Source organism: Helobdella robusta (assembly GCF_000326865.2).
Source record: "Helobdella robusta unplaced genomic scaffold HELROscaffold_19, whole genome shotgun sequence".
Lineage (NCBI taxonomy): Eukaryota > Metazoa > Annelida > Clitellata > Rhynchobdellida > Glossiphoniidae > Helobdella > Helobdella robusta.
Window position 1 is genome coordinate 1,588,878 of NW_008704034.1, and position 26,452 is coordinate 1,615,329.

General features: G+C 34.0%; 3 protein-coding genes across 3 annotated transcripts in view; 1 reads left to right on the forward strand and 2 right to left on the reverse strand.

The window, feature by feature from the left end:
• Window positions 1-9,934, forward strand: part of HELRODRAFT_191233 (hypothetical protein) — a gene marked incomplete at its 5' end in the record, with an annotated part of 10,239 nt that extends 305 nt beyond the window's left edge. Inside the window, 10 exons of the mRNA XM_009016746.1 lie at window positions 791-890; window positions 2,374-2,536; window positions 2,686-3,129; window positions 3,370-3,612; window positions 3,818-5,742; window positions 6,494-6,601; window positions 7,472-7,560; window positions 8,037-8,266; window positions 8,437-8,553; window positions 8,775-9,934. Of these exons, the coding sequence (XP_009014994.1) occupies window positions 791-890; window positions 2,374-2,536; window positions 2,686-3,129; window positions 3,370-3,612; window positions 3,818-5,742; window positions 6,494-6,601; window positions 7,472-7,560; window positions 8,037-8,266; window positions 8,437-8,553; window positions 8,775-9,109 (3,754 nt within the window). The 3' untranslated portion in view covers window positions 9,110-9,934. The remainder of the gene's footprint in view (window positions 1-790; window positions 891-2,373; window positions 2,537-2,685; window positions 3,130-3,369; window positions 3,613-3,817; window positions 5,743-6,493; window positions 6,602-7,471; window positions 7,561-8,036; window positions 8,267-8,436; window positions 8,554-8,774) is intronic.
• Window positions 9,935-9,954: 20 nt separating this feature from the next.
• On the reverse strand, window positions 9,955-18,104 carry HELRODRAFT_191234 (hypothetical protein; the record flags this gene model as incomplete). Its single annotated transcript, XM_009016747.1, has 20 exons — window positions 9,955-10,866; window positions 11,277-11,465; window positions 11,771-11,916; window positions 12,122-12,236; window positions 12,313-12,463; window positions 12,573-12,688; window positions 13,005-13,175; window positions 13,285-13,392; window positions 13,574-13,755; window positions 13,911-14,058; window positions 14,141-14,314; window positions 14,398-14,669; window positions 14,738-14,897; window positions 14,999-15,110; window positions 15,896-16,161; window positions 16,415-16,615; window positions 16,740-16,997; window positions 17,147-17,279; window positions 17,430-17,492; window positions 18,078-18,104. 20 exons carry the CDS (start codon window positions 18,102-18,104, stop codon window positions 10,424-10,426), a joined length of 3,435 nt encoding a protein of 1,144 aa, XP_009014995.1. The 3' UTR covers window positions 9,955-10,423.
• Window positions 18,105-18,974: 870 nt separating this feature from the next.
• On the reverse strand, window positions 18,975-26,419 carry HELRODRAFT_191235 (hypothetical protein). The gene is made up of 18 exons (XM_009016748.1): window positions 26,136-26,419; window positions 25,705-25,826; window positions 25,406-25,597; window positions 25,158-25,253; window positions 24,121-24,232; window positions 23,854-24,007; window positions 23,455-23,744; window positions 22,934-23,309; window positions 22,344-22,486; window positions 21,930-22,037; window positions 21,568-21,786; window positions 21,346-21,461; window positions 21,010-21,160; window positions 20,594-20,714; window positions 20,383-20,525; window positions 20,038-20,226; window positions 19,216-19,858; window positions 18,975-19,178 (listed from the first exon to the last, which is right to left on the reverse strand). Exons 1-17 carry the CDS (start codon window positions 26,368-26,370, stop codon window positions 19,470-19,472), a joined length of 3,156 nt encoding a protein of 1,051 aa, XP_009014996.1. The 5' UTR covers window positions 26,371-26,419; the 3' UTR covers window positions 18,975-19,178; window positions 19,216-19,469.
• Window positions 26,420-26,452: the final 33 nt, after the last annotated feature.

A 26,452-nucleotide genomic window follows, 5' to 3' on the forward strand; every position in this document is an offset into this window, starting at 1 on the left:
CGTCAAGCCTGGTGCCCACAGAGGTGTTAGGCCACGATCTCAACCACCCACAGCTGGCAACGCTGGACATGGCCAACAAATGAGCGGTGGAAAAGTCGTCGCCGCATGAAGACAACAAATTTTGAAAGATTTTTTTATATTCTTCGTTCAAAATTTGGACGTGCGTACGGTCCCCCGGGGCGGACGCTGGGGGAAGAATATCGCGGCAACGAAAAAACCGGTGGAGCAGGGAAGACTGTAGGTCGACTGTAGGTATGTATGTATGTATGAATGAATGTATGAATGAATGAACGAATGTGTGAATGAATGAATGAATGAATGTATGTATGAATGAATGTATGAATGACTGAACGAATGTATGAATGAATGAATGAATGAATGAATGAACGAATGAATGAATGAACAAATGAATGAATAAGAAGGAATGAACATACAGAAAATGCAATAATGAGTCATCTGTTTTTTTTTCTCCTTCGTTCTCCCATGCAGTGGCTGGTTTTGTACACATGTGTGTGTTCTACAGTTTGGGAGGGAAATGCAAATTCGAAAATGTTATCAGCTCAGTGATCAATATTTATTTTGTATTGATCATTTATGCATGTATATATGTGAAAATGTATGTACAATATGTCTAGATCGATGCGTGTTTTTATGTTTGTTCTGTTGTGTGTGTGTGTGCGCGCGCGCGCGTGTGTGTGTGTGTGTGTGAGTGTGTAGAAAAGTTATGAGTTGAGACCATACTTAATCAATTATATTAATTTATAAATGCAAATTGCTTTGGTATCTGTAGAAGATGTGTTGTCAGAGTTGTCTTTGGCATATCTTCATCAAGAATGGTGAAGTCAGTAATAGTGAAAATAATGATGACAAAGATGGAAATCGTTATTCTGGTGAAAATGATGAAGGAGATAATGCAAATGTTGTCGTTGATGATGATGGAAGCGATGATGATAATAAAAAAGAGTATGATAACGACGATTATGATGACGATGATGACGACGATTATGATGATGATGATGGTGAGGATTTCATCGGTTTAGTTTACTTTCACAGTTTGTTTGGTTTCAATTATTAAGTATAAAAGTTATTAATGACATTATCTTATGTCAATTGCCATCTTCTATCTATGTAGTAGTCTGATTTGTCTGTTTGCTCTTTGTTGTATCTACTACACTTGGACCTGTTATTTGTTATTTTAATTTATTTGTTTGCTTTTAGTTAATTAACATTGTATATTTTGTGAGTTATTGTTCGTTCATTTTTAAGTTTAATTCTGTCCAAATTTTTTTATTGTTTCATACAACATGCATGCCTAAGTAGATCCTTTTATGGATGTGTATGTGTGTGTCTGTGTGTAGGTGCGTGCGTGTATGTGTGCGTTGTGTGTGTGTGTTTGTGTGTGTGTGTGTTTGTGTGTGTGTGTGTGTGCGTGTATGTGTGCGTTGTGTGTGTGTGTTTGTGTGTGTGTGTGTGTGTGTGTGTGTGTGTGTGTGTGTGTGTGTGTGTGTGCGTGATACTGTGGATATTCTTAGATGATATAATGAATGTGTTTTCTTAGATGATATAATGAATGTGTTTTGAAATAGCTTCTCAAGATTTTTTTAAATGTCATTCATCCTGTTCAGTTGGTCTTTCTTTAATATCCACTTGACAGTTTTATTGCCTGTTTTATGGTGCTTTGCTTGAAAAATTTATCTCTGTTTTGTGTGTGTGAGATTGTTGTTAGTGTTGATTGGATAATTTACAGTTGTAGCCGAAGTTGAGTGAAGCATTTTTTTTTAATGCGGTTGTCATCGTTCGTTTATTATTAAATATGCCATTATTTTATATTTATTGGCCACATAATTATTTATCTGTTATGCATTATTCAGTGTAAAATGATTGGTTAAATATTTTTTGGTTTGTGATTGGACATTTAGTGATGTTTGTTGTTGAACCTAAAATTTAATTCAGTCACCAATGATTTACCGAATTTTGGTTAAACTGAGGCGCAAACTCGTAAAGGATTATTATTAGTAGAGTTGATGCTAGGAAATGAAAAGAAATCACTCTCTATAGAGAGGTGTGTGATGTTTAGATGCTCAGATTATGAACTTTCTAAATAAAGATACGGGCCATGTTCATTCAAATCATGAACCGTCAAGTTGTTACTGTATGTTATGTTCATTCAAATCATGAACGGTCAAATCGTTACTAAATGTTATGTTCATTCAAATCATGAACCGTCAAGTTGTTGTGTGCTGATTTCATGTTGCTTGACGAGTGGAAATTTGATCTATTCATTCATTCATCAGCCATCTGTCTCGGGTGTGTGTTGTGTATTTTACTTTTTGTATTATAAATATTTATTTTATCTTTCTGTAATTTTTTCAGAGAAGCGGAAAACAAAACGAAAGACTTAAAAAGTCTCAAAGTTTAGCTGGAGGGTATTGTGTTGATGATGAAGATGTAGGCGATGAGAATGATGACGTCATTTTTGCGGGCAGTACGTGCAGTGACGTCGTACATTCTAATGTTCATTTCACTAGAAATAATGGTGAGTAACTTCAACTTGCTTCTGCAATTTGTTCTGTAAAATTTTTAAATGATGCATACGTATCCTATGAAAATTGTACCAGCATTCGTATCTTAGTTCTGTTTTATGGACTGAATGAGTATAGAAACTTAATTTTTTCCACAATAAAGCAAGAGCGTCATTTCCGACAAGGAACTCCTTCCCTAAAACCCCAACGACCTCTTCAGCGAAACTCAAATCCAACGCTGATATTAAAAACAGCAAAAAGACCATCAAATCTGCCCCTCCTGCTCCCTCCTCGTCATCGTCGAAACGGCATGCGAATCAAGCTGCTGGTCTACCTCATATGAGTTTCAATACCAGCGCTCACAAACATCTCGAGCATTTTTCTAAACAGCTTGAAGCAAGTAGGAAGCAGCAGTCGCTGATGTCCAGGAGCTACGTGGAGAGTAGAAAGTCGCCAGCCAGGAGTTCACACAGTAACGGATCGGCAAAGAGAACCTCGCAAGCAAGCACCAAGGACAATAGTGCGTTGTGTAAGATCAACAATGAATTGGAAGGGACTGCCTACCTCATCAAAAAGATGTTAAACGACATTCCATCGACCATTGACAGTGGAGCAAGCACTTCAGATAACAAATCTCAAGTTCTCAACTCGCCAGGCATTGCAAGAAGATTAAAAATGGGCATGAAAAAAGCAATAGAGGACAACAATGAGGAAGATGACAGGGATCCTGATGATGATGCTGCTGATGTTGATGATGATGATGACGACGACGAGAACAATAATGATGACTTGAAAGTGAAACGTCTCACAAGAGCACCCAGTGAATCGGGAACGTACACAATTGAAGATGACGATGAGGATGAAGCCGGTGCAAATTCAAGTTTGGGATTGAAGAATGAGAGGATGAGGATTGATGAAGTGTTTGGCATTGCGTACAAGTTGCCTGTGATTGGCGACGTAGATGGTGATTGTGCTGCAGTGGTTCCTCGTAGACTTGGGGCGTTTGTTGGAGGAGATGGGGACAATAATGAGGGGAGCAATAAAAATATTGCCGCCAAGAAATCTCAGCAAGGTCGTCAGCAGGACGAAAGTGAGTGGTGATTTTAAATTTCTTATTATTATCAATGTAATTTTTTGTTATTTTTGAATTAGCTTTTGTTTGCAAAATTCTTATTCAGTTTCATCTTTAGTGATTGGTTGTTGTGGATAATTTGACGGTTGACTTTTGATTTTTTTATTTTATTAGTTGTTTCAATTTCACGAGACTCATTTGAATTTACACCTCCACACAACAGCCAGTAAGGAGCATCATCACAAGTCAGAAAATGAAACATCTCTTGAGAATAGCTTCGACCAGTATGACGAATATGATGACAATGAAGAGGCTTCAGATGTGGCAAGTTCTATGCCTCGAGATGACTCGTTTGATAGACTGATGAACGAAACGTCATCTCGATTGAACGCTCTCATTGACGCCACATCTAAGGTCATCAATGATTCTGGGTTTGCCTCCTCGTTCAATATCAAACCTTCAACAACAACTTCCGGTGTAGCTAGAATGAGTTCCTCCATTGACCCGACTTGTGCAAATACACAGGCGCACACAAAGCTACAAACTACACTTCCAACGAATGGTAAGTTATCTTTTAATGAAAGCAAAAATGCTGATAGCAGTGAAAAAGCTGGAGAGTCAGAATTTTTTGTGGTGTCATTTGATACTCCTTCCACAAGAAAGGTAAAGAGTGCTTGCTCATCTCGTGGGGCTGCCTTAAAATTAGTGGAAAAGTTTAAAAATAAGGATGATGACATTGAGGATGGTGATGCTAACGAAGGTGATACTGTAGTTAAGAAGAAGTTGAATAAATGTAAAACAGCTGACAGCAATACACTGAGTGACGTCAGTGACAGCAATTCTTTAACGTCTTCCAATGCAACAACTATCACTTCCAGCAAACTAATTGGAGGTCGCAAGTTTGTTCCTCCAATTGCAAAATCACTCTCCAACATCACCAGTGCAGTGAACAGCACCTGCAAGCCGTCAACAACCAAGGAAAGTACCACATTCATTCGAGACATTTCTCTGATCAGAGATGTGGTCGAAGGTAGTGGTGGCATCGATCTGAGGAAGGTCAAGCCCGCAATTGTCAAGGTCACTTCCGTGAAAACGAATCGTAACAGAAATGCGAAGATGTCTTCGCCTGCCTTGAACACTTCCAAACGAGATGAATATCGTAATTATAATGACGATGAAGATAAGTATAGCAGTGATTATGATGACGATAGTTGCAGGTCGCCGAGACACCCATCGAGGTCTCGTAGTGTTGGTCACGGAGATGACAAGTTGACATCTGACCGCACCACTAACACCAACACATTCACCAAAGCCAAATTCACTGCCAGCAAAAATTTGCCATTCACAGCTGGTAGCAAGAGTCAAGGTAATAAAGTTGGCAGCAGCACTTCACAGCAGCAAGCACAGAGCAGAAACAGTGGCGGTGCAAATACAAAGTACGCCATGAAAGGCATGCCGAGCGGTCCCACGTCTCCTGTTAGTGACGTGCCACAAAGAAGATTCAGCTCATCTTCTAATCGACCTCCTCTCAAAACATCCAACTCAACAGCTTCTTCCAAATCCAACCTCTACAATCAGAATACTAACAACAAGGCGGTCCGAAACAATCTGAGTTTAAGTAACAAAAGTTTAGTAAGGAATGATGGCGGCCGTTTCAGTATGAGAGTTGAAAAAACAACAAAAACAGCACCAACTCCAACTCCATCGAGTGACAAGATAGCTGCAAGTAATGCTTGGCAGAGAAGAAAGAATTATGATCCTAGGCTTAGTGCTGGCATGATCCGAGGTGGAGCCACCAGCAGTCGAGGCGGTATTTGCGGTAGCGGCAGCGGTGCAGTGAGGAGCCGTTCAATGTCGGCTAGAAGGAAAGATGATGACTATGAAAGAAATATTTGCGATGATGATGAGGAGGGGGAAACTGTTGCTAGCAAACAATCCAATCTGCAAAACAACAGAAATGTTTCCAACGCACCTACAAGATTCAGTCGCAGCAGCAACAACGGCAGCAGTAACAGCAAGAGTGCGAGAGTGGCCATGACGAAAACCCAGCAGATGAGCAGAAGCAAGATTGCTCAGATGAGCCATGCTGTTGCTGACAACTTGAATGTCCTGATGAGGAATGAGGGATTGGATACACCTCAAGCTCTGGTACGTTTTATTTCATTCTAATGTTCTTCTGTATGAATATGTTATGCACACAAACAAATTCACATATTCGTATTTCACTAAATGTCTTGTAGCAGCATGCATTTTTATTATTTTATTATTCTTCTGAATGTGTTTCTATTTATCTTCCTACATCTTTGGTTGCGTCAAGTTTCATGGTAGACACTGATTTCAAAAAATGCTCATTTTTCAAAGTTTTGTTATATTTAGAGTCTGCAACAGTAAGAGACCATCCATGCAATTTGTTCAGCTTTGAACATATGATTCCTTTTAGACATATAATGTGGTTATTTGTACTTCGCAGTGATTTATACACACACTCCTCAGGTCAAATGTACGCTCATCCATCGTACATACCTGCAGTTATGATCAATGTTAATTAAGCATGTGTGCATTTTTTTTCTTTTTGCATCTACATACTTTTTATGAGCTCCTTTGTTGAAGTTTTAATTCTATTTTTCTTTTTTGTTATACGTAGCATTTTTCAGGCTATTTTAATCATTTTTGAACATGTTAAATTAGTTAATATATATGCAAATTTCAACGACTTATTTTATGTAAAGCTTTGTTGAGAGTTATTATGGTCACTATTTCTTTCGTTATTTATTTACACATTAGTGCTTTTATTGCTGTTATTTTTTTGATTTGTTGTTGTTATCTCAATCACCACTACTTTAACAACAACTGCTGAACAATTCAAACAACAACAACGCAACAACAATAACAACAACAGAAACAACTGCCCTCATTCACTCACGAATCACCATCATCTGCCTTCTCATCACACAACATCACCAAAAGACGCACATCTTCAGAAGATGCACCACTTTCTGATTTTTCGGTAGATTTTTATTTTTGCATTATTTATTTTCTTTTAAATTTTGATGATTTTTGTTTTGTTTTTAACGTTTGTTCATATTCTTACATTTGCATGCTGGCTGTTTATTAAAACTTTCTTTAATGATTCTGAAAAATGTTTGAAGAATTATTTTAGACATATAATGTGGTTATTTGTACTTCGCAGTGATTTATACACACACTCCTCAGGTCAAATGTACGCTCATCCATCGTACATACCTGCAGTTATGATCAATGTTAATTAAGCATGTGTGCATTTTTTTCTTTTTGCCTCTACATACTTTTTATGAGATACCAGAATTATTTTTTCCTGTTCCTGTTTCCTTTTTGCCTCTACATACTTTTTATGAGATACCAGAATTATTTTTTCCTGTTGCATTCTCATTTGTGTTAAATTCTAGTTTGAAGTGCAATTTTTTACTTTCTAAAAGAGAAAAAGATGCCTAGTTCCATTATCAACTAGTTCATTTTTCAAATTAAGCAAAGATAGGATATATACAGATATATACAATACATAAGAAGAGATCATGCATATGTAACACGAAACATCTATCCTCTACCTAATCAACTAACTAACTCATTCTTCAAATTAAGCAAATGATTTATGATAATGTTTCTTCTTCTTTCAATTTATAGTCACAAATAAGAGCTGCATTGGTATAATGAGAAAGTTATTAATGATGTTACAATGTGAAGATATGGATAGCGAGACTGGTGTAACTAATTGTTGTTTTTATTGTAGATTTTTTGACAAACGAGTTATTGGTGATAGGTTTATTTAGAGGAGCAAGCAGATGAATCATATTTAATCGTTCATCTTTTTTCAAACTGAAATCATCTCTGCCCTACGTAGAGTTCGTATGATACAGTGCTCGTTGATTCCATTCAACAAGTTTCTAAGAAAGTCAAGTCTCTGGCTGATGTCCTCATTGGCAAGATGAAGTTCGTGTATTCGCTTGCATTTTCATCATTTTCGGCTGGCGTTTATCTTTATGGTGTGATAGATTTCAAAATAATTATGATTGTTACCATCATCAGCAGCATCATGGTCCGGAGAAATTATTTCAAAGTTTCATTATTGATCATTCTAAAATTATGAATTATCTCTTGATGGTTGAGCTTGAGATTATTATGTGTAATGAGTTTGTAATGAAAGTTTCTATATTTATATACACTCTGAAACGTGTTGCTCTAGCTGGCTATTTGACAAAAATTTTCACTGAGGCATAAGGTCCTCCCAATTATTTTGCTTTGAAATTATTTAAAACTGATATCATAGATGGTTTTATTTCTTGAGAGAATATGACAGTGAGATACAGTAGAGGAATTAGTGTAACGAAGACAAGATGATAATTATTTATATCGACAAGGAAGGCTATAAAATTATTAAATCGTTGAATCACTGAAACCACCAACAGAGATGATGATGATGATGTTTCGGAAGGCGACGACAGCGCGACAGCCACCGCCACAACGACAGCAACAACGTCGTCTTCGACACCGGCTGGCAGCAACAATAATGGCAGCGTTTCTGTGAGGGGTCAGGTCGGCCAACTAACCCTGGGCCCTTCATCTCTCTTGCAGAATGCAAATCCAGAACTTGCTGCTATACTAGACAATCTCAAGAAAACAGAATTACATCTCCAGAGTTCGTTTTTTTTATTCAGTAATTTTTTTGTTTGTTCTTTTTTGTGCTAGTGTAATGTTTTACTTTGTACTGATTTAACATTTAACTTTGAATTTAGAGTCATGTTATTTATGTTACTGTCAATATTTTCAGTTTTGTTACTTTCTTCATATTATTATTTATTCCAACAGAAGTACACAAGACACTGTTTCACGTAACGGAAGATATGACGTCATCTGGTCCACTTCCCTTCAGTCCACAGCTCGCTAAGAAATCTGGATTCATACCCATCGACAAACCACCTAAATGTAAAATTTTGTTCCGCTTCATTACGTCGTTTGTTCGTTTCACTGTTGATATATTGTGTTGAATTTATTTCCTTGAAAATGTTTTGGACTGGCTGAGTTAGGCTCACTTTGATTTGCTTTTTGTTATTCGTTAAATTTATTAGAGTTGGATGATGACGAAAGATTTTATTCAATATTTTGTAAAAAAAAATTATTTTTCTTTTTCTTTTCAATGCCTCAAGTTTCTGACTGTGAGAAAAGCGGTGTGGGCAATGGAGCTGGTTCGTCACATTCGGGAACATTCACTCGATCAAGGAATTCCAGCAACAACAACATGCCCAGCAAACCAACAAAATCATCTCCGCCGCCATCGTCGTCGATGACGTCATTACATCATCCTCTCTCAACGACATCATCATCTCTATTGCATCACGTCTCGTCGTCGTCATCAACGTTTAAATCGCCTCAAACGACTGGAGTATATAAGAAGCGCTCGGCATCTGCTTCAAACAGAAACAAGAAATCTCCACAGCTATCATCGAGGAACAATCCTTTGAGTGGCGATGAGTATTATTGATGAGGCTGATGATTTTGATGAGACATTGATGAAACATTGATATTGTTGCTAATAGCTGAATGGTAGTCAATTCTAATGGTATTAATTAAAAGTGAAACAAAAAAATTGCAACCATGCCAAAATCGGTGTCGTCGTCGTCTGTCTAGTTAGGAAGTGCAACTTGTTCCGTCGGGTTTTCTTTGACGCTTGTGTGATACGATGCATATGCTTCTATCTATCTGTCGTGCTGACTCGTGTATCCTATTTCTTCACTTTCTAAATTTACTTCAACACTTTTTCAACTTTTCATTCGTAAAATTAATTATTTCGTTCATTTTTATTTGATTTTTAAAATTCAGATTCAAAAATTTGTTTTACATTACAGAATTTGTTCATATATTTACTATTTTAAATTATATATATATATATATGCATGTGTGTGTATAATCTTTGCATACAGTCAATTGTTATTAGTCACAATGGTATTTTTCGTTAATTTCTGAATAATTTAATATATCTTTCAGCTATTTTTTGTAACATGGTTCAATTATATTTCATAATCCATTCTTCTCTATTTCTCAAAATTATATTATTAATAAATTTGTTATTTTAAAAAGAGCTCTTTTCATAGCAACATAACATACTCCATTAACATACTCCATCATTCAATCTACCAGCCCATCAGGTAGACGAACACATCAGCCAACAACTTATTTCTAAATTTTCAATTCTAGTGCATTATTACATTATATTTCAATATATATTCCCTGTTACAAAAGGTTACTTACCATATTATTACGCTAAAATATTGAAATTTTCAATTTATGCTTAATAAATAAATCTTAACATCAAAAGACAAACGATTTCGTTCGTTAATCAAATAAATTCAGTAAATAGATTTATGTCGCGAGTTAACATTCACCACAATTAACAGAAGATTGTGATTGGAGTACGAGCTATTTGCAACGATCTATTAACAATATTCAATTATAATTAAAATTTTCGCCAGTAACGTGCCATTAAAAATTATAATTTAACAAAAAAAGTTGTTGTTAGGCCAGAACACTCATTGATTTAAATAAATATAATGTTATTATCAATTTTTTGGTTTATCACACGATGATATGCAAGAGATTGACGACGTGCTATACAACAAGATGGCAAAAGTTAAATAAATTGTCATAAATAAGGAAGGAAAGTTTGTTCAGCAGTTCATTTATATCCGATAGAAGAATTGAGTAAGCTTGGCAAATACATGTGGAAATAATTGGAAATGGACACAAATGATAAGCACTTAAAAGAATTAAACATAAAAAACCATGATGGAAAGCAATGTCATATGTTATTGTCATTCAACTTTTTGTATTCAACGAGGAATTCAGGATAGCACTGCGATTGATCGTAAACTATAAATTCTCTGAAGAGATATCTCGAGTGCTTCCTGAGGTTTTCGTTGATCTCACTAAGTTTAGCGGCTCGAGCGAAGACGCCAGTAGACGTCATGATGTCATCTCGTTCCTTCCTCAGGGAAATGCACTTTTGCATTCTTTCGTTGTAGCTGTTGGTGCCTAGGACGGAGTCACAGAGAGGATGTTGGTGGCAGGTGTCCGACTTGCACGATGCATCCATGCAGGGGGGTCGTTTGAAGGGCTGAGCTTTGTCGCAGCAATGTACGTTACCGAGAAAGACGCGAGTGACGAAGATACAGAATGGTGAGTCTGTCCAGTTTGACCCTGAGTCAGTTGAATCTGTTTGCCATGTGCAGAAATTATTTCTGACTGTTTAACACGTACATTTTATTAATAAAAATCCATCACATTATTGAAAAGAGCCAAGAAAACGATATCAACGTACAACCTCGCAGCAGGATTTTATAGGATTGAACGTACGCATTTTCAAATCCTGTTTTTCATAAATCTAACCTTGACCTTATACATAAAATAGTTTTATTAACTTATTTTCATTAGTGCGTTATCTTGATTTTTCAGCTTGCTAATAAGCTGCACGTTAACTAAACTTTTAGCATCAGTTAACTTAGACGGTCTGTTTATTGCGCGCTGATCTGGTTTGAACACAGCCAGCGCGAAACTCAAAGAATTCTCAACTGAAATAACAACTCCTCGACAGATAATTTGTGATAAGCTTTGTGATAGGCAGAGCAGCTTTGTGATAATTAAAAATATCAAACCGGCATAATAGTGAGCCTTCGTACAACTCTCCGCAAAATAAATTCCCTTGCCGAAGAGGGATGCAGTGCTTCCCAGCCTGAAGTCCAATCCCTGATCGACGATGGCCTGCTTGTTTGACCTGTCCGTCCCGTGGAAGAGGTAGCATTCGTTGATTTCATGTAACAATGTTGGCTCGTTGTCTGTGATTCCTAAAAAGACACAAATGTATATATATATATAAGCATCATTGATAAAAATCATGTTCCGCGTTAGTTAGCTTCATGTTTAATTTTTCGATTTTTCTAACAGTGGATCGTCTCTTGAGTTCTTGACCTGTTTCTTGACAATGATTTACGATCTATCGTTAGAAATATTAAATATGAAGCTAACTAATGCTGAACATGCTATGATTTTCATCAATAATTGCATTTCTGACAGTCTCAATCCAATAGCAGCATCAGTAAATAATGTCTGAAATGTTATAAAACCATGATATGGAATGCTCTGAACTAACGTCTGGTGTGCACACTTCGAGTTTGTTGAGACAGTCCTGATATCTTATCGTGGTTCTGAAGGCAGAACTCATTGATCTTCGTCATGTAGCGCTTGTACTGATACACGTTCTCCACTGCGTATATATTCTCTATCTTTATAGATTCCCTTTGAAATAATTTACAAAATTTGATTGTTAACGACTGCACGATTGTCAATAACGATGTCGATGAACTCCTCAAGCAACCATGTATAAGCCTTCAAACTCATGGTAAATTTAAGCTAAAAAACTATTTAGCGAACGAAGCTCATTGAAATTTAAAGTGGGGTAATAAATGAATGATCAGTGGAATGAAATTCATAAAAGAGAGACTTGGACGAGGAGTTGGCATCAAAAAGGAACGTTCCATCATCCGACCATGAATCATAAACCATGCAACTGATCAGATTGTACAGGGTGGATCTCTCATCCAATTTGTTCAACACGCCTGATGTGGAAGGAGCGTTTACTTAGTTCAAATAATTTAGCTTCCCTTTTAGAATTTGGCAAAATTATTTAATGACCTTTTGTATCGGAATGTGTTCTGAGTGAGCCTTGGTGAGAGATCCAGTGGGACGGAGCCAAAATGTCCTGGTGACCAAACAATCGAAAAAACTTGGAAGGGTTAGTCCTTCTCAATGGACTATCCAACGTTAGTATTGTGGGCTGAACTTCCTGAATATTAAAAATGGTGTTGCTTAAATATCATGAATGTATGTAATTTTTAAGTACAGAGTAAGCGAAATTAATTTGTTACTAAACGAAAAACTGAAAAGAAGTTTACTTCTTGATATAGGGGAACCTTCTTTAAATAGTTTAAAAAAAGATTGTTGACGATCGTTTCAACTTTGGAAACATACATCTTCCGGCCTTTCAATATTATCGACTCTGATTTCTCATCTGAAAATATTGAAATGCAACTTTAATAAAAACTGGCGCCGGCACAGATGTTCAACTCGTTTACAGAAATCGCATACACATCTGTTACATTGTAAGGTGTTTCTCAGTACAAAAAAATCAATGTTAATTTCTACCTGTAAACAACTCGAGAATCACAAATAAATTAATAATGTTTTAAAAACTAAACGTCGTTTAATATATTCTGTAATAATTTAACTTTTGAACACTCTTAGAACAATATTAAAAAACGTGAACGCACCAATATGAATAGAAACATTTTCATTGGCCTCCTTATTTATAGCTTGAAGCAACCTACTGTCCAGTGATTGAGTGTCACCTTCGAAACAAACATCTGCAGACTTTTTCAAGATGAACGAATAAGATATAGTCCTCTCATCAATCATTCTCATCAATGCCTTCGTCAACGTGTTTTCCATTGAGTTGATAGCGTTGTAACCACAAACACATTGAACTACGATGTCTGAACCTTTCAGAAATGAAAAAATTTTAAAACTTAAATAAATAGAAACATTATAAAACAAAACATGAACGCAGCTAAAATCAGTTACATAAAAAATTGTACGAATTCCTGAAACCTGTATCTCCAGCTTTCACGTCCAAAGCACATTTCTTATCTTTTTCCAGAGAAATCAGCAGAGATTTCAGAGGACTGTTATCTTCTTTGTAGAAGTTGTAAGTTATGCCTGAGGAAAAAATCTTTATACACTACAACAAGAAAAATAATTCTCGAAGCAATATATTATAAAAGTTTCATCATGCAAAAGTAAACCAAAAATAATTAGATCCACAGTATTAGATGGTTGAATGATTTAATTAACACAAACGTAAATGAAATGGAAAAATGTGATAATCTTTCAAACGCACCAGGAATAGAGAAATGGAAATCTTTCCTTATGAACGATGACATGGTCTCCTCAATAATTTTTTTCTTTTCGTTGCGGTTTACCTCACTGCCAAAAATCTCCAGGCAGGATTCAGTGAAGTTGTAGTGGATACTGTTGTTATTTCTGCACCAATTTATTAATACTATGTAACATCTTAATGTCCTTCAAGTTTGTCATTCAAGAAAACTGAGAATAAAAAATTTCTCAAATAGATTTTTATACTTGCAATTTGAAATATTTTTTTGGTTTTGGTTTTAAGAGAAAAATAAAGATGAATGTTTTCCACAAATGGCTGTCAAACAATCAAAAGGTCTTACACCACGTTAGGTAATCCCCGTTTCAAAAATCGAAACTCCAAGGATGACAGTTTGATGATCGTCTTCTTATTGGCAGCATTGTGATCAGCAGACTTTGTTACCCAATCAAAAGTGCAATCATTTTCAGTAGAATCGTCAAATTCCCTATCTTTATAAAAAAAATTTTATTTAGATTTAAAAAGTTGAATTTGTGCAGTTATTATTTGAGTGACGTAGATGAACAGTTTTACTTCTATCGTGAACTTTCTCGTCTTTATATTTCCACTTGTAATCCTCACTCCCGGCATCGCCGACGACAGAAACGATGGCGTTCCCCATGCTATCAACTTCTCTTCTGATTTCATCAACCGCTCTTTTGAAGCCCCTGTCACTCTTCAGACCTCCAACTGATATCAGAATGTTCTCTGGACACAACAAAACGAGTTAGGTTAACAATTAAAAAATTGCAAAAAATATTAGAAAATCTTAAATAAAAAGTTTGATTAACCTGAATCATCTGCATCAACGGTTACAGTCACTAAGAACTTTCTAGAAAGACCTGTCACAAATTTCTCCCACTTCGGTGTCGAAAAGTTATCAACTGGAAAGCTACACTGGTTTCCTTTAACGGTGATGTACCTGTCTTTATAATCTTCTTCCAACATCTTTGCCGTTTTTGTGGCGACTTCTTGGTTCTCCGCCAAGACGCTCAACGTACCAGACGCATTCAAGAATGGCACTGCCGGCACTTTGAACCAATCCAACAAATCAATCAATCCCCTGGTACAGCACGGAAAAATCAGTTGGTGTTGACACTGCAATGTATTTAGAAATGTTAACCTACTTACTTCCTAATCAGATTGTAATTTACAGAGCAGACATCAGCAAGATCACGAGGAAAGTTGACCTCACACGACACCGCGGACATCAGCAGTTCTTTTATGTGGTCAGCCACTTTTTGCAACTTCTCCTCGTCACTGGAATGACCAAGATGAATCTCAGGATTGGCTTTGGAAAATTATTTGTTCACAAGTCAAAATAAGATCGCAACTACAAAATATTTTGGTCAGCAAACTCTAGAATGTACAAAAACAAATGGACATACTAACATAAATCAATCCAAATCATCCAATCTGAACCAAACGTCTTTGTCAAAACCTTCAAAAATTTTCTAAGCAATTCTCTCTTCTCATTCCTCTGCTCATCCTCAACATACACAACCTGTAGAGTTAGTTTTAAACAGCCCATTTTAATATATATGAAAACAAAATTAGGATAATAACAAAACTATAAAAATAAATAAAGAAATACTTGACGACCATTTTAATGAGGCATTTATCAATTTTCGACTTGTAATCAGCACCCCTTTTAATAAGCTATGAAAATATTTGAACATTTATTAATTAAATATATGTGTGTGTATATATGTGAATGGCTAGTTAATTTATTTATTATAAGATATTGCTTTTACTTTATGGTTTTCATTCATTCATTCATTCATTCATTCATTCATTCATTCATTCATTCATTCATTCATTCATTCATTCATTCATTCATTCATTCATTCATTCATTCATTCATTCGCTCATTCAATTATTCGCTCATTCAATCATTCATTCGTTCGTTCGTTCGTTCACTAAATTAGTTTTCATTGATCTATTATAACATTCAATCATTCATTTAGTTATTTTTATGATTATATAATGATTAACAAATGTTTCAAAATAATGATGCCTTTAGCATAGAAATCAACAAAACATTATAACAAGAGTGGGCAAACTGCGGCCTTCAAAGCTATTTTGACCAAAAAAAGAGCCACAAATCTTAAAAAATTCTCCCACAGGTCAAAACAAATTGCTATTTAAGTACATATACGGCCCTTTCTAAAGTAAAACAGTTCTCAATGCGGCCCTCACAGCAAAATGTTTGCCCATCCCTGCATTATAAGAATGTAGTGACTATTCAAATAATTCCCACAAAGGAAAAGTACAATATGCATGACTCACCTTTTTGTTGTAAAATTCAAATGATGGTTGATGATTTTGATGCGGTTGTTGATGATGATGCTGATGACGATATTGCTGATAGTGATGTTGTTGTTGTTGCTGATGATGATGATGCTGTTGATGATGTAAAATTTGAGATTTGCTCATACGCCCCAAGTTCGTCCTTTGAAAATCTCCATCAAAATCAATATCAACAAGTTTGGTTGTCCTGGCCCTTCCTCTGTAGTGTTCAGATCTCTGACTTTCAGCTGAATGATCTCGGCTTTCTAACAATGGGAAAAAAGAAACACAATGAGACAAATTTTCATTATCTTAATTAATATAAAACAATCCAATAAACAACTAAATAAAAAAAAACATAAACAAACAAATGAGCAAAAATCTCTTTATTATTGCCCTTTCTCATCAGTAAATAAAAACAAATAAACACTAAACAGCAGCATAAAATAATGATGGTAACAGAGTCAAAAATATCAGTAAAATTATTAAGTGCAAACAACCACAGATGGCACAACTTACTGCTGCTATTATTAAAAGCTCTATGCCCATCTGATGTCTTCAAGTTGTTACTTTTATCATTCATATTTTTCCTTTGATGTTGCTGCCAATGTTGAGGCTTCCTCTGTCCCCTGGCTCTTTTTTTCAAAAGTTTGCCATCAGAAACTTTAAGGTTCTCTCCCAATATATCGGAGTGAGTTGCATTGATGTATATGTTTAGATCTTTGGGGGGAAAATACATTTAATTTTTCATTAATTGTGGTTAGTTGCTTCAAAAATTCAAACTAATAGTTAGTAACAAAGAGAATAGTATGTATGAGTAAAATAAATTTGGATATCTACAGACCGGCTACATCAGGAAGCTTAATAAATGCAAATTTTTTCTTCTTATCTAAATGTAGAACAGAGACAAAAAAATCTGCATCATCTGGCAAATTATTTGGATGAAACTTGGGTTGTTCAAAGTAGAGGACAATCTCATCCTCAGTTACATCTTCCCTCAAGTTTTTTACGTGTAGTCTCTTTATGATCTTCACTTCATCTACCTCAAGATGTGTGCCTTCATAAGGGGAATTCCTCAATATATCCATCATTTCCTCGACTCCTGATGACAAAAAAATTACAAAATTAGGAAAAGAATTTTTAAAACACTAAGCAGTATTATTAGATGACTCTATGTACAGAATGGTTATAAAGAAATGGCAAATTTTTTGAATAAAAATTTCAAAAATTGAAAGTAAAATGAAAACCTACCGATTGTGGCACTTGTGAAATGAGCAAAATGACTGATTCCCGAAGTTGTAACTTTTATATTATTTTCACTGGTAACCTTAATTAGCCATTCTCTCAACTTATGGCTTGTGATTTGTGATGGTCTGGGTATGTTCTGTCATCGGGTGAAGCGTTAGTAGGAAGTTATTAAAAGTGAATTCAAGTTTACTTTATCGGAGTATTTTCATTTACATTTCATTTACATTTTTTAAATATTAACCTATTAGCATTATTATTATTATTATTATTTTATACACTTACTCACATTTATTACAAGATTGTAGCTTTCTAATTCATTTTCACTGTCTTCAAAATCTTCATCTGATTTCTTAAAAATATATTAAAAATTTTTGTATATTTGAATTACTTGAAACAAATAAATGAAGCAACATTAAATATACTATAATAATACAAATACATAAATTTCAACAGTTTTAAATTTAATGATGTTGAAGTAACTTCATAAGACATGACACAAAAAGTAGAAATTGCTCATGCAACGGCACTGTGATATTAAATATGCTACATTTAAATTACATTCAAATAGATACATTATTAAAAAATTAAATCAATCATCTGCAACAGAACATTTAATGGATGACTATTGATAGCTATGTAAGTCACCAGTTAATATGTTACTGTGTAAGTAAGCAATGTAATGTAGAGTTCATCATGCATAACAATACATACACACAATATTATATAGTATTATTAGGTTAGCATTAGTGATACAATTAAATTAAAATATAAACCCAATTTTTTCTAATAATCTGGCCACAAATGCATAAATACAGCATAATTTTCATTTTGAATTTGAATTTTAAAAGCATTGAAATGATTGAATCAACCAAATGACAAAGTACAAAACTGCAAACAGCTGATGATTATCCAAACATCCATCCCCATGACATACCTTCATCTTGTTATTATTTTCTGCCATTTTATATGCTTTTCTTTAGTTTTTATTTTATTAAAAAATAGAATTAAATTTTTTATCTTCTCATCAATGATTATTTCTTGATTGTATTTTTGATTGACAAATGATAATTATTATTTTTATATTTGTTTTACTTTTAATATTTAATTAATAAACTTAATTGACGATTTCGATTACTATTTAATTTATTCGTGAATTAATCAGATCTTCATATAAATAATCTAATAAAAATCGTTTGTTAAATAACTTATTTTCCTGTAAACTCGAAATTACAAAACCGGTTTTCCCCAAGTAATATCTATTTATAGTCAACAGCAAAAAACCCAGGACTACAGAACCACGTGTCACTATACGCTGGTGATGACCATAATATTTTCATAACTGTAACAATTTAATATTATATGTTGTATTTTATGATTATATCCATGAACTATAACTATAACATTTACTGCCATATATATATATATATATATATATACATACATATATATACATATATATATATATATATATATATATATATATATATATATATATATATATATATATATGTGTGTGTGTGTGTTGGTAATAGACCATAATTTTTTAAATATTCTATAAATTCTACCGAATGTTTGGCGTTAATATGTTTGTAGTTCGTTTGTATATATATACATATATATATATATATATGTATATAGAGTATATACGTATTATATTCTTTTGTGTATATATTCTAGTTAAATGATATATGTTGTATTATATTATATATATTTATCATATATATTATATATTTATATGTGTGTGTGTTCACGCTCTTTAAAAAGGGTATATTTTAAAATTATTTTCCCGCCGATTACACGAAGGATATTAAATGAAAGTTAAACTGTTTTTGAGTAATTTTATAATATATATTTTTTATCACTTATTCATTATCCATTTAATTAATTTATTCATACATTTATTACATATTTTAGAACATCAATGACATCACCGATTTTCGAAAAAAAATCAGCCCCGTATGTCAGACAATCCGGAGTAGACCATGGATACATATATCTAAATATATTGATATATATATATATATATATATATATATATATATAGCCATGGAGGAGTTTGATCCATCCAGCTAGATGTATGATATACCTTGAACGAAATACTAGCACCATATCTTTTTCTTTATCATTTTCACCATATCTTTTTTTAATATAGATATTTTCATTGTAATTACTAAATATATACACATTTATCATTTACTTCAGCTTTGTTTGCTTATACGCTTTTATATTTAAGTCCAATTCCATTTAAATTAGGCTGACCGATACAGAAAGTGAAAAATAAAATATAAGAAAGCCCGAATTGACCATATAACTACAACGTACAAATTTAATCGATTCTAGAGTAATTAATAAGAAATTCCGGATAGCATTGGGATTGGTCGTAAACGATGAATTCCCTGAACAGAAGATTTCTCAACTGGTAGAGTTGTTCATTTACGGCTTTCAATGTGTTAGAAGACGCACTAGAGGTTGACAAATCATTTCTCAACTTCATCAATTGATTTCTTTTGGTTTGATCGTGCAAGAAAGTTTTCGTTCCCAAGACGGAATCACACAACGGATGTTGGTGGCAAGTTTCAGAGTGGCAGCCCTCCTGAGAACATGGCGGTCTCTTGAATGGATAGGGTTGTTCGCAGTTGTGCAGGCGTCCGAGAAAGACGCGAGACACAAACATCGATAGGACCTCGCCAGGAGCAGCTCTCTTACTTTTGTCATCTGCAAAAATCAAAGGCAAACACATATAGACAATAAGACAAATATTTCAAAGCAGATAAAAATGTTAAAAATGTTTCATATCAAACAATTTGTGTCAGACATGAATGAAATATTGGAAAAACGACAAAAAACGATAAACACGTCACATGTGAAAACAAACGGACAGATCAAATTGAGACCTGCATATTGATCGGCCTTAGTTGCGCTTTCAGCAAAGTATATTCCTTGGCCAAACAACGATTTGCTATTCCCCAGTCTGAAATCAAACCCCTGGTCGATGATGGCCTGAACTCTGTTCTTGTTCATGCCGTGGAAGAGGTAACACTCGTTGATTTCATGCAGTAACATGCTCGTATCGTCCGTTATGTCTACATGACAAATCATCGTCATAGTATGGTTAATTGACTGATCGACTGAAATTAATGAAATCGCTAACAATGACTTAAATAATATAATAGCACAGTAACATTTAATCTATCTTTCTAATTTTATTAAATTCTTTAAGTTTAAGATATAGAACTGACTTCTAGTAATGAGAGTTTGAGTTTGTTGAGACAGTCCTGATATCTTATCATGATTCTGAAGGCAGAACTCATTGATCTTCGTCATGTAGCGCTTGTACTGATACACGTTCTCCACTGCGTATATCTTCTCTATCTTTATATTTCTAAAAATAATTTACCCCGTGAAATAATCTTCAGCCAAAGTCTGAACTAAACTGACAGGAGCACTCACTTATGTTTCAGGTTATAGGCGTCCTTCCCAATGCCCACAACATCACTTCTCCAGGTACTGTCCACCATTAAGGAAATCAAATTGTACAGGGATGACGAGGAACTCAATTCATGCAAAGATCCTGTTTGGAAAGGAATTTTGTTCAGTTATCTACTGAATTGTTCGACTGGATTGTCCAGAAGCGAATGTATAAATGTCACTGGAGAACATTCTTAGTGAATATAGAGTATAAACCTGTATCATAATCAATGTTTAGTTATAAGTAAAATCGCATACGTTTAATGACATTACACAAAAAAGCCTGAGTTTTAAATTTCTATGAAAACAAAATTTTTGCCAAAGACAACTCAAACTAACTCAAACGAATGAATATGTAAAATTTTAAATACGTGGCTAGTATGACGATGACGATAAACCTTTATTATTAGAGTGCGTTCTGAGTGAGCCCTGGTGAGAGATCCAGTGGGAGGGAGTGTGTATATCCTGATGACCAAACAATTTCAAAAACTCTGACAGGTTAGTATCTCTAAGCGAGCTCTCCAATGTTAGTATTGTAGGCTGGACTTCCTATTAGATAAGATAAAAAATATGTATACATTTTTTTCTCTTATGCAGCTCTAGCAAATGTTGAACTTTTCCGATTAATACTCCATTTTCAAGTTTTCGTCTTTTTTCAATAACCAATTTTTCATTATAATAAATACTAGCTTAATGTTAAAAAATATAAAAAAAAATGGAAATAAGCCAAATACCTTTTTAGTGGTAGAAATATTTTTAAGATGTTCGAGAAACAAACTGTTGAGTGAGGATTCAGCTTCTTTTAAATAATGACACCTACCTCTGAGAACGATTTCTTCAGATAAATTATCTTTAAACAAAAATTTTCAAAAATCATTTAATAAAAATTAATATAGAAAAATTCATTCAAATGCATTTATTTAATAATTTACACACGACAAATGCACACTACAAACCTATTTCTACTGAAACATTTTTATTGGCCAACTGCGTGATATCAAATAGCAATGAGTCATGCAGAATTCTTTCAGTTTTTGAGCTCTGGTTGAGAATGAAGGAAAATGAAATCCTCTTCTCGTCAAAGAGAATATTCAGCTTGTCAATCAACGTTGATTCAAGAGAATCCAATATAACCGGTCCACAACATTCGACATTTAAAGACTTCTTGCTGTTGGCTTTTAATTCACTCCAAATATAATCAAAAAATAATTTCTCAAAAATTAATAGCTGACATATTTTTTTCAAAATAAAAAGTTCAATAAAACTAATCAAATTATTGGATAATACTGAAAGGTTCCAATTCATCAAAATAGCTAACAAGCAGAAGATGCCTTGACGTCAAACACACAAGACATTCTCTTGCCAATGTGGACTAGCAGCTCTCTGAAAGGACTGTTCTTCTCGTGGTAGAACTCAATTGTTAGGCCTTCAAATTTATTTCATCGTTGCTTTAATTTTCAATTATTCCTTTCCAATAAAACTCCGACAAATAAAAATCTACAATAATCTCATAAAAATTGAATTATAGCATTTTAAACATTTTGCGTTTAACACACGAATTGCCACGCAGGTGTAGAAACGCACGCCATCACATGCATAACATATCTGATAACTAGTTGAACGAATTATTAACAGATGAAAAAATTAACTGAATTATTTGAAAAAGTTAGTGAAACAATATCAAATTTTCTCCTTATATAATATAACGTAAGATAAGTTAAGTGAAACCAACATGGCAAGTCGAGAGGAATGACTTTTGAATGAAGTGAAGACAAAATGTCTTCAATCTTCGATCTTGTTCTCATGCATTCTTCTTCTGCATTTGCACTGATCTCCAGGCAGCCGTCATGCATCAGATACTTTGTGTTCTTGTTTCTAGGATAGGTTTAAGCGTTTTTTTACTTTGATATTTACGTAAAATAAAATTTTAACATCAGAATTGAACTATAGTTCTTGTTCATAATTAAAGTTGACACGGGAGTTTTTCGTCATTATACAACAACTCGCAACCAATAATGATAATCTGGCAGTTGGTAACTCCTTTTACAAAAGATGATAAATGTACCATGTCAATGTTGCTGTTGCTTCCAAGTAAAGTTTATTAGTGAAAAAATATGATAGATAAATAGATAGATCAGTGCCAGTCTAAAATCGCATATTAATATAAAAATGGAATTTATAAAAGAATTGCAGATCTATCTACACAAGTGAAAGCGTTAAATTAGGATCTGAGATGAAGAATTAGTAAAAAAACGAGTGAAAAAATATTTTCAGACTGACAGAAAAAATATGCATTAGCTTAAAAATTCGGCAATCACTAACATGAGGTCGGGATATTCTTGTTTGAGAAACTGAAACTTCAGCACGGAGAGTTGAACGGATGTTTTGCTTCTTTGATTGGAAGCAAGTTGTTTGCTTGTTGAGTTGTGTGCTTTTAAAGTCTTACCATGTTGTTCAGTCATGTTTAATTTATCGTTATCAGCGGAAATTAAGTTCATTAAATCTAAGAATTGACTGCTTTCTCTTGCTTTGAAATCGCCGGTTGAAAATTGCTTTTTGTCAGAATAAGGTATAGGATCATAATAATTATTATTTGTAACAATGCAACCATCCAACTTGGAAACAAATTCTTCTACACTGCCGTGTGCTATCTCAAATCCAACGTAACTCTTGAAGCCGGATATAAAAATGTTCGTATCTGATAAAACAATACATAAATATATAACATATAATAAACTTAAAAAAAATAAAAATTGTTCACTGTGGATATATAACACACCAAAATAAAATAATGGCGCATCCTAAATACAAATTTCTTAAGAAAAAAGGTCACCAAAATGAACCTTCTGATTGTCTGTGTGGAATTGAAGATTCAGAGCAGGAAACGTAAGTGAAGTAGTTGTAGCTAATGTAATGCACAAGCTCTAACCAGGGTGCATCGTTGAAATAATGCTGCAGTGCATTCTTATTACATGAACTTACATTCAACACTATTGTCGTGAAATCATCCTCCAACAACTTTGCTCCTAACTTCGCCGATTGTTCATTCCTCCCAACCACAAATAACTTATCTGGAGTTGGTTTGAATGCAATCACCTTCTGACCATGCTGCTCAAAAAAATTTTGCAGCCATCTGTGGAAAAAATTAATCTTATACAATCGAAGTAAATGGTTATTTAAATTAAGGAACACGTTAAAATGATGGCTAAAAATTGATAACTAAACTAAATCAAAATAAAAACCTGAAAAATTTGGCATCAACTATTAATTTAACTAAACATAAAGGTATGTCAACTTCACATGAAGCTGAATATGAGAGAATGTCGTTGATGTAAGTTGAGACACGCCGCAGATTGACGCTACTGTCATGACTGCCAACTCCAATTTTGTGATCCACTATATAACAAATGTTTTTTGAAGAAAGAAAAATTTTAATCGCCTATAGAATAAATAATAATAATAATGATAATAATAATAATACAATTTTAAATTCAATTCAGTAAACCGACTCTTATCAATCCATACAACGAGATTGTATCCAAACTGATGCCTCATATCTCCAATGATCAGTTTCATCAACTTTCTCTTTTCCTCGTGCAATTCATCTTTTATCTCAATCAGCTAAACACGAACGTTATTGTAAAAAAGTAATGAAAAAAAAAGAATTTTCTGACTTAAAAAAATTTATATTTAACGAAAAATATACGAATTGTTAATAAAGTTGAAACGGAAAAAAATAAAAACACGACAGAAGCAGGCTTCAAATAACCATTTTCATTGGGCAACTTTTCCACATTTCTTCATGGTTTTTTATCTGAAATAAACAAAATCAATCATCAACCAACCAGTCAGCCGGTCAATCTATCAAACAAACAACCAACCAACTATCCAGCCAACAAGCAATCAGTTAATCAATTAGCCAGCCATTCAACCATACAATCAGCTAACCAATCAATCGATCGATAATAATAAACATACCAATCGAGCGTCAGTCAAGTCAATCAATCATTCAAGCAATTCGCCAACACACGCATAAACTATTTTTTCAATTAATCTACTACTAATTCGTCAATATAAAAATAAAAACGTCTTTAGTGACGTCATTTTATATGCTGCTAAAAATAATTACGATGACATCACGATTGCTGTCATTAAATTGATCATTCAACTGTAGTACTGACGATAATTTCGTTGGATTGGTTACTTGCATTTGTCACACTTGTCTGACCTAAACATTTTCAGAACATAATTTTAATTATAATAAATTAATTAGTGTGGAAAAAATTATATTGCAGATTAGGAACTGTTGTGTAAATAAATAATTTCAATAAATACATTAATGTAATGTACACGAATATAATGAGAAGTAATGGGATTCTCTCTCGCTCTCTCTCTCTCTCCTCTCTCTTTGAACTACCCAGCCAGACAATAGCATGTCAGTGTGTGTGAAGTAAATACATGCGAACAGTCAGACGTATTTAACCAATACACTATCTAACAAAAGCCCAAGATGAAATATGAAATGTAATTTGAAACACGTGTTAACGTTCTTGTTTGGATCCTCTATTGTTTCTTCCAGCTCCATGTAGGTGACTGTTTGAAGATGTACTGGAAATATTACTATCAACCGATTGAACTCGACCTAGAAAATGATAAATTATGAATATGGAAAATATTATTATAGAGGAATAGTGATTTACGAAAAATCTGAATAAAATATTAAATGAAATAAATAAATCAGAAAATTTAGAATTAGGTAGATTATAAATATTAACTTCTGTCTTTCTGTTTTACATTCTGTTGTTGTTTAATTGGTTGCTGTTTCGGTTGTGGCTGTGGTTTTTGTGGCTGTTGTAGCGTATGCTTTTGTGGTTGCTGCGGCTCGGTTGATTTTTTTGGTTGTGTTGGATGATGTGTTGGACGCTGTTGTTGTTCAGTTTGTTGCTGTGGCTGTTTTGGTTGTAGCTGTTGTGGTAGTTTTTGTGGCTGTTGTGGTGGTTTTTGTGGCTGTTGTGGTGGTTTTTGTGGCTGTTGTAGCGTATGCTTTTGTGGTTGCATCTGCTCGGTTGATTTTTGTGGTTGTATTGGATGACGTGTTGGATGCTGGTGTTGTTGTGCTGGTTCTTGGGATTTGACTTTTGCACTGTGAAGACGTTCTGATGGCTTTTGTTTGGAACTTTTAAGATGTAAAAATTGTTTGGAATTCTCATCTTTACTATTGTTGTTGTTTTTTTTGTTATTATCATTCTCCTTAACTATAATTCCATCTCCAAGCAGGTCAGTATGATTGGCATTCACATAAATGTCTATATCTTGAATGAGTTTGAATTAAAATTCTTTTCAGCAGAAATTTTATAATTTCAAAATTAAATATTTTTTTGAAATATTTGTGTATATGCCCGACTATAAATACCAAACTAAACAAAAAAAAATTAGATATATAATAAAATATATACAAGTGTGTGTTTGGTGTGTGTGTGTTTGTTTGTGCGTGGGTTTGTGTGTGTTTTTGTTGTATGTATACCTGCAATATCAGGCAGGTTAATTATTGCAAAGCGTCTTGTAGTATCCAGATGTCCAACTCTAACAATGAACTGTTCTAATTCATAATCAGATGCTGATTGGGGGTGAAACTTTGCCTGCTCCAGATAAAGGACAATTTCATCCTCGGTTACATTTTCTCTCAGATTTCCAATGTAGAGACGTTTTTTAGTTGGTTTTGATTTTTGTTCATTCTTGACATTAATGTTCATTGACATTTTTATTTCTACCAGAATCTTGGTTGATGGAAGGCAAACTTACTTTTTAAAAACTAGCAAGTAGTAAGTAACAGTAACTTTG

What these genes read in the sequence shown, in the direction of transcription:
- HELRODRAFT_191235 (XM_009016748.1), bottom strand. Translation starts at nt 26,370, where the DNA reads ATGTCAATGAACATTAATGTCAAGAATGAACAAAAATCAAAACCAACT. An exon ending in AAATGTTTCAGTAGAAATAG is followed by an intron (nt 21,462 to 21,567) that starts GTTTGTAGTGTG and finishes TTTTGTTTAAAG; the next exon opens with ATAATTTATCTGAAGAAATC. An exon ending in TAAGGCCGATCAATATGCAG is followed by an intron (nt 19,859 to 20,037) that starts GTCTCAATTTGA and finishes TGATTTTTGCAG; the next exon opens with ATGACAAAAGTAAGAGAGCT.